Genomic DNA, 12,724 nt, shown 5'->3' on the forward strand with positions numbered 1-12,724 from the left:
GTACACTCCATGGAATTCTCCAGGCCAAAATATTGGAGTGCCTTTCCCTTCTCCAGGGGATCTTCCCAACCCAGGGATCGAACTCGGGTCTTCTGCATTGCAGGCGGATTCTTTACCAGCTGAGCCACAAGGGAAGCCCAGTTGTGTGTATATATGTGTGTGTGTGTGTGTGTGTGTGTGTGTGTGTGTGTGTGTGTGTGTGTGTGTGTGTGTGTGTGTGTGTGTGTGTGTGTGTGTATCTTTATATATATTTTTTTACTAGTTACAATGATTTTGTGTTTATTAGTGACTGGCTAGTTTGATAAATACTGCCCCCTCCAGAGAGCTTCCCAAGTGGCTCATTGGTAGAGAATCTGCCTGCCAATGCAGGAAAAGATGTGAGTTCAATACCTGCGTTGGGAAGATCCCCTGGAGAAGGAAAAGACCACTCCAGAATTCTTTCTGGAAAATTGCATGGACAGAGGAACCCAGCAGTTGTACTGGGTTCATAGGGTTAGAAGAGTCGGACTCAATGACTAAACAGCAACAACCCCCTCCAAAAGAAGAAAAGACCCTGCTTATTTCATGTGACCCCTATATTTTGTTATAAAGGGATTTTAGAGCTTTGCTTTCTAATTTTTTAGCTCTTTGTAAAAGAAAAATAATCCCAGAGGTAAAAGATGAGCCTCTTTGCAGTTTATTAATATTCATGCTTAACTTTGGGACCTTGCTTGCTTTCTCTTCCTCATTAGATGAGATTTAAAGGTTTGTTCTCGAAATCTCCCCTCATATAGGATTGGGGCACAATATAACCTTGCCCCTTTTCATCCTTCATCTTGTATGAATACCCATTTATTCTGTATATGAGACTGCCTTCCTTTCTTTACCTGTGGTATCCATTTGCTTCATTGAACCTGATTAATACTGTGGTGGAAGGGCTAGACCTATATGACACATGGACAGCTGGTAGTAATTACTGGTTTCTTTCTCTGTTTTAAATCTTAGGATTTTCCTGTATCCCAGAAACAAAGTGACACAGTTTTCCATTTCCCCCCACTTATTCCAGGTGTAAGACATTGTGATTTTATTGCAACGTATCTATTGGATAAATGTCAGAGCTGGGATTTGAATCGTGGTGCTGTGGCTCTGACCTATAATGGTGTTTGTCTTTTACAAACTGTTTCCTCAGAGATCTTCTTGCCATTCTGTCACGTCTATACAAATGACTCATTTATCTGTATACCTTTCATCTTAACTTTCTTTTGAACATCAGATCTCTATTCCAACTGTTCTTTTTGCTTTCCCCTAGCTTTCCTGACCCGGCCATTAATAAACTTGTCATCTTTCCTCAGAAACATTTTCTCCACTAGTTCTTCCCATTTCTTTAATGACATCTTCATTTCTAAGATCAGAGTCTTAGAATCTTTTCATTTCCTTGACATTACCATGGTAATTCTGCAGCATTTTCCCCAACTTCTTTCTAGTCTTGTAACCATGATTGTAGTTCAGGTCTAAAAGTTCTCATAAAAGTTTTCTTTTTACTTCATGCTTCACCCTGCTGCAAGACTAACCTTCCTGAAGCGTAGCTCCAGTCCCATGACTTTCTTTTTTGAAAAATAATTTTCTTTGTTTTTGGCTGTGATGGGTCTTCCTTTCTGAGTGGGCTTTTCTCTGGATGAGTGAGCAGGGGCTCCTCTCTAGTTGTGGTGTGCAGGCTTCTTGCTGCGGCGCGTGGGCTTCTCGTTATGGTGATTTCTTTTGCTGTGGAACCAGGGCCGTAGGGCACAAGGGCTTCAGTAGTTGGAGCGTGTGGACTCAGCAGTTGCAACTCCCTGGCACCAAAGCACAGGCTCAGTAGTCGTGGCTCATGGGCTTCGTTTCTCCTCAGCATGTGGGGTCTTGCCAGATCAGGGATGGAACCCCTGTCTCCTGCATTGGCAAGCAGGTTCTTTACCACTGAGTCACCAGGGAAGCCCCCATGTCTTTCCTGATCGGAGTCTTTCATGGCTGAGCTATAATTCAAGGGTCTCCACAATAGGTCTGTCTAGCTGCTTTTGTAGCTACATCTTCTACTATTCTCTTAAGTGTACCCCGAATTACAACCAGACTGTGTTACTCACTTCTCTAAATATAGCCTCCTTTGTCTTACTGCTGTTTCTTATTCCCTCTTCCAGATGTTTCTCCCCTTTTTCCCTTTTACTGCCTCACTTTCACCAGTATTGAGTTTTTTTTGCTACCATTAAGGTCCAACTCATACACCATTTCTTTTAGAAAGCCCTTTTAGTATTATACACTTGGGGATATAGTATTTATTGCTTCCATTCCATCTTCTCAGAGCACTTTCTCCTTTTCTGACATGTGCTTATTGGACATGTATATGCATGTACAATTCCTATATTATACCCTATAATCTAATTATTTGTGTACTTGCCTTACCCACTCACTCCACCTCCATAGCAAGTTCCTTAGGAGTAGATTAGTTTATCTCCTACAGCTCTGCCATAGCTCTTTCTTCATAGATGTTGAATATGTACATTTATTGACTCAAACATATATGAGGAAACATTTCAGAATAATCATTACATTTTTATTATTTTAGGCTTGACCGTCTTTTTATCTTGCTGGATACTGGCACTACTCCAGTTACAAGAAAAGCTGCTGCACAGCAACTTGGAGAAGTGGTGAAGCTTCATCCCCATGAACTGAATAATCTATTATCTAAAGTAAGCACTCTTTTTTCTCTTTTAGTATAATACAGTTGTAGAAATTTATCCATGGGTAAAAACATAAAAGAGAAGGAAGTTGTCTTATTAGTGACAGTTTGTGGTCTTCAAATTCATTAAATAAGTCCAGTATTTTCCCAAATATTTAAAAATTTTTTACTATTTTTTTGTCATAAGGTTTAAAGTACTTTGTTTTTTATGTCAAGTTTTATTGTCAAAGGGATTTGACAATAAAGAACCTTTGGCCTGTGGTACAAATTTGAATCTGATCCAATGTGGTAATGAACTAAGTTGTTAATCTAGTTTGTTAGTGCTCTAACTTGTTCTTAGCAGCTAATAATTACATCACTTGACAGTCTTCAAATGGATGAGTACTCATGGGTAATGGTAGAAATACATGAGAAGCTACTTGTCATTACATTCTTAGTTATTAGCTCTTTGAAAGTGGAGGCTTTCTCCTTGGGTGGATAAGTGTTTTCACAATCCTAGCCCATGTTCTTTCCCTAAGCAGTTGCTTTATTTTTACTGATTCCTGTGGGCTTGTAGAAGTGTGACTGTATGATGTGCTCTGCTCAGTCATATCCGACTCTTTGTGACCCCATGGACTGCAGCCCACTAGGCTCCTCTGTCTGTGGAATTTTCCAGGCAAGAATACTGGAGCAGGTTACCATTTCCTACTCCAGGGGATCTTCCCAACTCAGGGATAGTAAGCAGCAAATTCCATGTATTTAATTCTCTGGCATGCAAAATAAAAACAGGAGTGCTTGGTATGTGTGTTTAGTGGGAGTGGGGGCAGTGGATAGCAGATGGGATGGGAAGCAATATGATAACCCAAATACTGGAAGACCCAAGATACCTCTGTTCCCACCAGTCTTTATCTCCTTCTCTAGTTCTGATTTGTCCCTCCCTGATTCCTATGAATCAGGGACTGGAAAAGGTCAGTTTTCATTCCAGTCCCAAAGAAAGGCAATGCCAAAGAATGCTCAAACTACCGCATAATTGCACTCATCTCACACGCTAGTAAAGTAATGCTCAAAATTCTCCAAGCCAGGCTTCAGCAATATGTGAACTGTGAACTTCCTGATGTTCAAGCTGGTTTTAGAAAAGGCAGAGGAACCAGAGATCAAATTGCCAACATCCGCTGGATCATGGAAAAAGCAAGAGAGTTCCAGAAAAGCATCTATTTCTGCTTTATTGACTATGCCAAAGCCTTTGACTGTGTGGATCAGAATAAACTGTGGAGAATTCTGAAAGAGATGGGAATACCAGACCACCTGACCTGCCTCTTGAGAAACCTGTATGCAGGTCAGGAAGCAACAGTTAGAACTGGACATGGAACAACAGACTGGTTCCAAATAGGAAAAGGAGTACGTCAAGGCTGTGTATTGTCACTCTGCTTATTTAACTTATATGCAGAGTACATCATGAGAAACGCTGGACTGGAAGAAACACAAGCTGGAATCAAGATTGCTGGGAGAAATATCAATAACTTCAGATATGCAGATGACACCACCCTTACGGCAGAAAGTGAAGAGGAACTCAAAAGCCTCTAGATGAAAGTGAAAGTGGAGAGTGAAAAAGTTGGCTTAAAGCTCAAGATTCAGAAAACGAAGATCATGGCATCTGGTCCCATCACTTCATGGGAAATAGATGGGGAAACAGTGTCAGACTTTATTTTTTTGGGCTCCAAAATCACTGCAGATGGTAATTGCAGCCATGAAATTAAAAGACGCTTGCTCCTTGGAAGGAAAGTTATGACCAACCTAGATAGCATATTCAAAAGCAGAGATATTACTTTGCCAACCAAAGTCTGTCTAGTCAAGGCTAGGGTTTTTCCTGTGGTCATGTATGGATGTGAGAGTTGGACTGTGAAGAAGGCTGAGCGCCGAAGAATTGATGCTTTTGAGGTGTGGTGTTGGAGAAGACTCTTGAGAGTGCCTTGGACTGCAAGAAGATCCAACCAGTGCATTCTGAAGGAGATCAGCCCTGGGATTTCTTTGGAGGGAATGATGCTAAAGCTGAAACTCCAGTACTTTGGCCACCTCATGCGAAGAGTTGACTCATTGGAAAAGACTCTGATGCTGGGAGGGATTGGGGGCGGGAGGAGAAGGGGACGACAGAGGATGAGATGGCTGGATGGCATCACTGACTCGATGGACATGAGTCTGAGTGAACTCCGGGAGTTGGTGATGGACAGGGAGGCCTGGCGTGCTGTGATTCATGGGGTCGCAAAGAGTCGGACACGACTGAGTGACTGAACTGAACTGAACTGATTCCTGTGAGTAGGAATTCTAAGCCCTTGTCATCCTACACAAATCTGCCCTCTATTGTTTCTTTATGGGGGTGAACAGCAACTCTCTGTCCAGCACACTCCTCACTTAGATACTATCAGAACTTTCTAACCAAGACGTAGATGCAGAGAGAGTGATTTGACACCTACAGGTTCCATGTTCTCAGATTGAAGAAAGATGCACATTTGACAGTACTATACTCATGTGTTAGATGTGGGGATAGAGAGGCACCCATTTCTTCTCATCCCAAGGGAAGAGATGGAGGACTGAATGAACTGAGACTGGAAACAATGAATAAGACTAACCTCTGCTGAACTGAGAAAAAGTTTCCAGCCTTCCAAGTGAGTTCTGTCCTTAACTCAGACCCCACCATATGACTGCCATCAGATAATTCTAAAAGAGGCAAAGTTTTTTTTTTTTTTAGCACTTTTCTCATCTCCTATCCCCTCTCTGCCCTCAGTGTTTTCCTGTTGCCTTCGGTTTTATTTTTGTGAAAAATAGCTTTATTGAATAGATTTTATATACCTTGTAATTCATCCAGATAAAGGGTGCAATTCAGTGATTTTTAGTATATCCACAGATACATGCAACTATCACCACGATCTAATTTTAAAACGTTTTTGTGTGCTAAGTCACTTCAGTCATGTCCTACTCTTGGCAACCCTATGGACTGTAGCCCACCAGGGTGCTCTTTCCCTTGGATTCTCCAGGCAAGAATACTGGAGTGGGTTACCATACCCTCCTCCAGGGGATCTTCCCTACCCAGGGGCTAAACCCGTGGCTCCTGCTTTACAGGCAGGTTCTTAACCACTGAGCCATTGGGGAAGCCCTGAAACATTTTTGTCTCCCTCAAAAGAAACCTCATGCCTATTACCCATCACTCACTATCACTCTCCCTTCCATACTCAGTCCTGCCGCCGCCAAGTCGCTTCAGTTGTGTCCGACTCTGTGCGACCCCACGGACTGCAGCCTACCAGGCTTCTCTGTCCATGGGATTCTCCAGGCAAGAACACGGGAGTGGGTTGCCATTTCCTTCTCCAATGCATGAAAGTGGAAAGTGAAAGTGAAGTCACTCAGTCGTGTCTGACTCTTAGGGACCCCATGGACTGCAGCCCACCAGGCTCCTCCGTCCATGGGATTTGCCAGGCAAGAGTACTGGAGTGGGGTGCCATTGCCTTCTCCCCATACTCAGTCCTAGGCAACCACTAATCTACTCTGTTTATAGACTTGCCTGTTTTGAACATTTTATATTAAATATGTGGTATTTTGTGATTGTTTTTTCACTTAAATGTTATTTTCAAGGTTCTGTCATATTGTGTGTGCTAAGTCACTTCAGTCGTGTGCAGCTCTTTGCAACCCAGTGGACTGTAGCCTGCCAGGCTACTGTCCCTGGGGTTCTCCAGGCAAGAATGCTGGAGTGAGTTGCCATGCCTTCCTCCAGGGGATCTACCCAATCCAGGGATCAAAACCCATGTCTCTTTATGTCTCTTGCATTAGCAGGCAAGTTCTTTACCACTAGCACCACCTGGGAAGCCTTCTTTCATGTTTTTGCATGTTTCGTTTTTCATTCTTTTTTGTTGCCAAATACCGTTCTTTGTATGGGTATGGATAATGTTGGATATACCACATTTTATTTATTTCTTTATCAGTTGATGGACATTTTAGTTGTTTCTACTTTTTGCCCTGTTTTAAATAATGCTGCTATGAAAATTTGTGTGCAAGTTTTTGTGTGGATGTATGTTTTCATACATGGGTGTATACTAGAGAGTAGAATTGCTGGGTCATATGGTAACTGTGTTTAACTTTATGAGGAACCGCCAGACTGCCTTCCAAACTGGAAGGCATGGTACACCATATTACATTCCCAACAGCATGTATGAGAGGTCTGATTTCTTCATATGTTTGTTAGCACTTTTTTTTTTAAATTTTGTTTGTGTATTTTTGGCTGTGCTGGGTCTCTGTTGCTGCATGTGGGCTTTCTCTAATTGCAGCAGGCAGGACCACTCTCTGGTTGTGGTGTGCGGGCTTCTCATTGTAGTGGCTTCTCTCGGTGCAGAGCACGGGCTCCAGAGTGCGAAGGCTTCAGTAGTTGCAGCTCGCAGGCCCTAGAACGCAGGCTCAGTAGTCGTGGCACACAAGCTGAGTTGCTCCATGGCGTGGGGAGTCAGCCTGGACCAGCAGGGATCGAACTTGTGTCCCCCTGGCAGGCAAATTATTAACCACTGTACTACCAGGGAAGTCTCCAGCACATAACTATTAACTGACTTTATATTCATACCAGTGTGTATGAAGTGATACTATAGTTTTGATTTGCATTTTCATATGACTAATGTTGAATGTCTTTTCATTTGTTTATTGACCATTTCTGTATCTTCTTTGAGGATCTGTCTATTCAGATCCTTTGACCATTTTTAAGTGGGATATTTGTTCTTTTATTGATGAGATAGAAGATTCTTTATACATTTTAGATACAAGCCCCTTATCAGATATGGGGTTTGCAAATTCATTCTGCTAGTCTTGAGGTTGTCTTCACTTTCTTAATGGTATCCTTTGAAGCACAAAAGTTATTAGTTACAATGAAGTTGACTTTATCTTTTTTAAACACATGACTTGTGTGCTCTTGAGATCATATCTAAGAAACCTTTGCCTTATCCAAGGTTACAGAGGTTTATCCCCATGTTTTCTTCTAACAGTTTTATAGTTTTAGTTCTTATTTTTAGGTGCTTGGTGTATTTTGAGTTAGTTTTTGTGTCCAGTGTGAAGTTTTTGTGTCCAGATTTTATTTTATTTTTTTAAAAATGATTTTATTTATTTTTGGCTGTGTTGGGGTCTTCATTGCTGCATGGGCTTTTTTCTGGTTGCAGTGATTAGAGGTTACTCTTTATTGCAGTGCACAGGCTTCCCATTGCGGTGGCTTCTCTTGTGAAGTACAGACCCTAGGTGCTCAGGCTTCAGTAGTATGTGGCATGTGGGCTCAGTATTTGTGCTCCCTGGCTCTAGAGCACAGACTCAACAGTTGTGGCACACAGGCTTGGTTGCTCTGAGGCATGTGGGATCTTCCTGGATCAGGGATCAAACCTGTGTCTCATGCATTGGCAAGCAGATTCTTTACTGTTGAGCCACCAGAGAAACCATGAAGTAGGGATTTTAAGTCATTATTTTGTTGCTGTAGCACCATTTATTGAAAAGATCCTTTTTTCCCCATTGAATTATCTTGACACTGTTGTTGAAAATTGGTTGACCATAGACACATAGTGTTATTTTTGAACTAAATTCTTTTCCATTGATCTGTGCATCTGTCCTGCTGTTACCACACTGTCTTGATTATTGTTGCTTTGTAGTAAGCTTTGAAATAAAAAACTATGAATCTGCCAACTTTATTATTCTTTTTCAAGATTGTTTTGGTGATTCTGGGCACCTTAAATTTACATATAAATTTTAAGATCAATTTGTCTATTTCTGCAAAAAAAAAAAAAAAAAGCTGGGATTTTGATAAAAATTGTGTTGAATCCATATTCAGTTTAGAGGGTATTACTATGCTAATAATATTAAGTCTTCTAATCCTTGAATATGAGGTGTTGTTTATTTGGGTCTTCTTTAATTTCTTTCAATAATATTTTGAATTTTTTTTTTTTTTTAGTTTGCAGTATACAAGTCTTGCACTTTTTTGGTTAAATTTATTCTTAAGTATTTTATACTTTTTGATACTATTATAAATGATATCATTTTCTTAATTTCATTTTCAGATTGTGGAAAGTGTAAAAAAATACAGTGGATTTTTGTACAACATATTGGTCTTATATCTTGCTCTCTTGCTGTACTTACTTATCTTTTCTAATGGTTTTATAACTCTTGGCATTAAGTAAAGGGATTTAATGACTAATATGTACTTTGCTTTTTAGTATGCTAAAAACATTTTTTAAATTCACTTAAGCATTCTTTTATTTATTAAGTTTCCTGTTTCTTTTTTTAAAAAAAGTTAATTGTATTTTTGGCTGTGTCCAGTCTTAGTTGTGGCATTTGGGATCTTTGGTTGTGATGCTCGGGCTTCTCTCGTTGTGGCACAGGGACTCAGTAGTTGCGGCTCGAGGGTTTAGTCGCCCCGTGGCATGTGGGATCTTAGTTCCCCAACCAGGGATTGAACCTGCATCCCGCTACATTGGAAGGCGGATTCTTAACCACTGGATCACAAGGGACGTCCCCTCCCTGTTTCCTTTCTTTAAAGTGTAGTGATATTTCTTGTGACTGATAGAAAATCTTATAAATGATTTTAATAATTGCAAAGTGTTTTGTATAAATTTGAGAGCTGCTAAATTAGAAATTAATAAGTATATTTATGTTCCTCTCTTTTGACTATTTGAACAAACAATATTTTTTTGGTGTGTAACTTTTATTTTACAATTTTTTAAGGTCTTGATATATTTAAGGAGTACAAATTGGGATACTCGGATTGCAGCAGGACAAGCTGTTGAAGCTATAGTGAAAAATGTACCTGAATGGAATCCCGTGCCAAGAACCAAACAAGGTGCTTTTAAGAGGAAAAAGTAGTTTGTAGTAAAAACTATACATTTTGTTTTAGTAATTCCACTTTTAAAGGCTGAATTTTCATACTTTTAGGTGCAGTCTTGTCAGGAAATAAAATTGAACAAGGTGCTTTTTCACCATGTTTTAAAAATTGTACTAGACAATCTCTTCTCATATAATTTTATGAGAATTTTTAATGAATAATTTTAAATTATTAATTCTACAATATGGTTGATTTGCAGAGATTATTATGGTCCTCAAGAATTTATGCCCTAAAAAATGAAATCAATTAAGTATAAATATTTTATATTTAAAACAGTCAAATTTTTCTTGTTGCTGTGAGAATAGGGTAGTTGTTTACTAAATTTAATAAGCACAATTATGTGTGGCTATTTGGAAAGGTCAATCTTTAGTCCTCTTATGCCTTTTAGATGTCTTTTAGTGGAAATTACTTGTTTTCTGACTGCCTGTTATATATGACACTTGAATGTATGCTTTTACAAATTTATAAGGTTACACATTTTAAGTGAGAATTTAATATGGTGTAACTGCATTTCATTTTCAAGTCACTTTTAGTAATACGAGTTTTATCCTGTTGTAACTCGTCTAAAATTTTTACTTTAATTTGCTCCACCTATTATTTTGAGGGATTGTGTTAGTCTGTCTTCTCTCATCGAAAGAAATACATAACCAGAAGAAGTTATAAATTGTTTTAGAAAAGAGCCATTTTCTTTCCGACTTATTACCCCTGCTTATTTTGGTATACAGAGATACTAGGACTTAAATTCTTTTCAGAAAAACTTTTTTTTTTTTTTTCCGTTCAGCACAACCTTGTTAATGAAATCTTAGTTCCCCCACTAGGAATTGAACCCAAGCCCATTGCATTGACTACATGGAGTCTTAACCACTGGATTGCCAGAGAATTCCACCCTGCAAAAAAGCTTTAAATTAGTTACACTAGCATTAAAATATATAGTATCATTAGTATCAAATATATTGTCATCATTAGAAAACATTAAGAAATTCATAGCAGTTCCCTTTCAGTTTAGCAATTATACTTTAGTTTGTGAAGACTTATACGCAAGTGACCAGCTAAACAAACTATTGTCAGTGAACAGTTTATAGTATACATAAAATTTTACAACGGCATAACCTTTTTGGGAGGAATACAGAACATTTTATAAATAGTTTTAGGTCCCAGATACGATATTTGATTTTAGCAGTTTGCCAGGAGATTGTAATTTGCTTATATTATGAGAAATGAGTCCTATTGATTGAGTAGTTTTTATGTCTTAGATATTCCTAGGTATAGGGAGTGATGATGCTCATTAGTGTTATTTATGAAAATTTATATGAATATGTTTATCTTTCAATTTATCACTGTGATAAATTACCTTTATCTTTCAACTGTTTAACAGATGATTTTTAATATACATATTTCAACATGGGGATACATTTCTTCATGTAATATTGTGCTTGTATAGTCAAAAAGTTACATACCCACTAACATTCTGGTAGTTTGTAGAAAAGGAGCCATCTGCTAAATAGTTTTTTCATAAATAAGAACTGATCATAAATAAATCCACAATAGCTTTTCTACTTCCTCCACATTTTACTTTTCTTAAAATACTACCCACTCACCTAAAGTAATGCTATTTTCTTTCATTCTGCACTTTGGCTGTATAATCAAATTGAATGTTTTTAAACCTCATCTAGAAACTACTTCAGAAAGTGCTATGGAAGACTCATCTACTACAGATCGATTGAATTTTGACAGATTTGATATATGTAGATTGTTACAACATGGGGCATCACTTTTGGGATCTGCTGGTGCAGAATTTGAAGTACAAGATGAAAAATCAGGTATGTAATAGTCCTGTAGAAAAAAAATCTGAAATGTGTATGTATTCAAATCACTTTGTTATTGGTGTGCTATGTTACAGTCATACAAAACCTAACAGATGCCATGAAATGTAAATTCATGGAAGTTTGCAGTTTGAGATGTGGGGCATAGGGAAGGTGACCAGGAGCACTTTGTCTAAAACAAATAGGAATATTTTTCATCCCTTAACTGAATATGTGCTATATATATACACACACACACATATATATATATGCATCATTAATAGATATTAGTATGTCAGCATACATATTAATATTTTAGTATTTCAGTATAGAAATTGTAAAGTGGTACCTGAGAGCTTTAGTTGAATAGATTTTAAAATCCAGGATTAGCACAAATTGTGGTAATGTTTTCAGAATTCTTGAAATTTAGAGACTATGACAGTTCTTTTTATCATGTTTTAAATATTTAAGTAATTGGATCTACTGATGCTAATGACCAAAGCAAAAATGAAAAATAAGTCTTAGGTAATTGTCCCATTATCTTTAAACTTACAGAATCCATCTGGATATAAAATAAATGTTTTGGCCATTCAAGATTGATGCCTTGAGTGGAAAAAACCTTGATGTTTTTAATGGATTTCTGTAAGTAAATAAATTGCTTTTTTGACTTAAACCAAAACAGAACAGTGTTTTGTTTTGTTGCTAATCATTAGTCAAAGGATATCTATCTAGCTAGGTTAATGAAATGATCTTCAGTTTGTTCATCTTAAAAAAAAAAGTCAGATATTCATTTCTTCTTGCCTAATATGCTTTCTATTGAAAAATCTAGTGTAGTTATTTATGGAGAGTATAATAAAGAGGAGAATTTGCTTAAGTTCCAGAAAAGCATAGTTTTTTTTAAATAAGGGAAGTAGAAGTCTTCAAAAACTTTACAATTTGAAAAAAGTTATCTCTAAGTTTACTAATTAGTTTACCAGTCTTAGTAGTGTTCCCATAAACATCATGAGAGATTATTGGGCCTTATCTAGGGAAAAAAGTCAGTGTGACTTTTGTCACTAAAAAAGAAAGTGTGCTTGGGACGTGTCTTAAAGATGCTGATTTAATACATCTGTGGAGAGTTCTGGGAAATCGTATATTAAATGAAAAAACCCCACAGATGACTGATATGTAAGCAGGATTGGGAACTCCGATTTTCTTAGAATTCAGTTTTTTCCCCCTATAACTCAGTTTTTAATGCTGATAAGTCATAGCGTGACAAAAAGTGCTCATTAAAACCCTCTAATTAGGTTTTCTTGAAATGTCTGTTCATCTGTGTTGATCTCTATGTATTTATAAATTACACGTACATGGTTAGCATAGGTG

The 12,724-nt window shown here is 38.0% G+C and overlaps 1 protein-coding gene across 1 annotated transcript in view; it reads left to right on the forward strand.

Moving 5' to 3' along the window:
* The window catches only part of BTAF1 (B-TFIID TATA-box binding protein associated factor 1), an 87,858-nt gene that overhangs the window by 11,163 nt on the left and 63,971 nt on the right, over positions 1-12,724 (forward strand). The window contains exons 2-4 of the mRNA XM_070780473.1: positions 2,579-2,702; positions 9,404-9,518; positions 11,234-11,380. Of these exons, the coding sequence (XP_070636574.1) occupies positions 2,579-2,702; positions 9,404-9,518; positions 11,234-11,380 (386 nt within the window). The remainder of the gene's footprint in view (positions 1-2,578; positions 2,703-9,403; positions 9,519-11,233; positions 11,381-12,724) is intronic.

The sequence above is a fragment of the Bos indicus genome, chromosome 26, assembly GCF_029378745.1.
Source record: "Bos indicus isolate NIAB-ARS_2022 breed Sahiwal x Tharparkar chromosome 26, NIAB-ARS_B.indTharparkar_mat_pri_1.0, whole genome shotgun sequence".
Taxonomy (NCBI): domain Eukaryota; kingdom Metazoa; phylum Chordata; class Mammalia; order Artiodactyla; family Bovidae; genus Bos; species Bos indicus.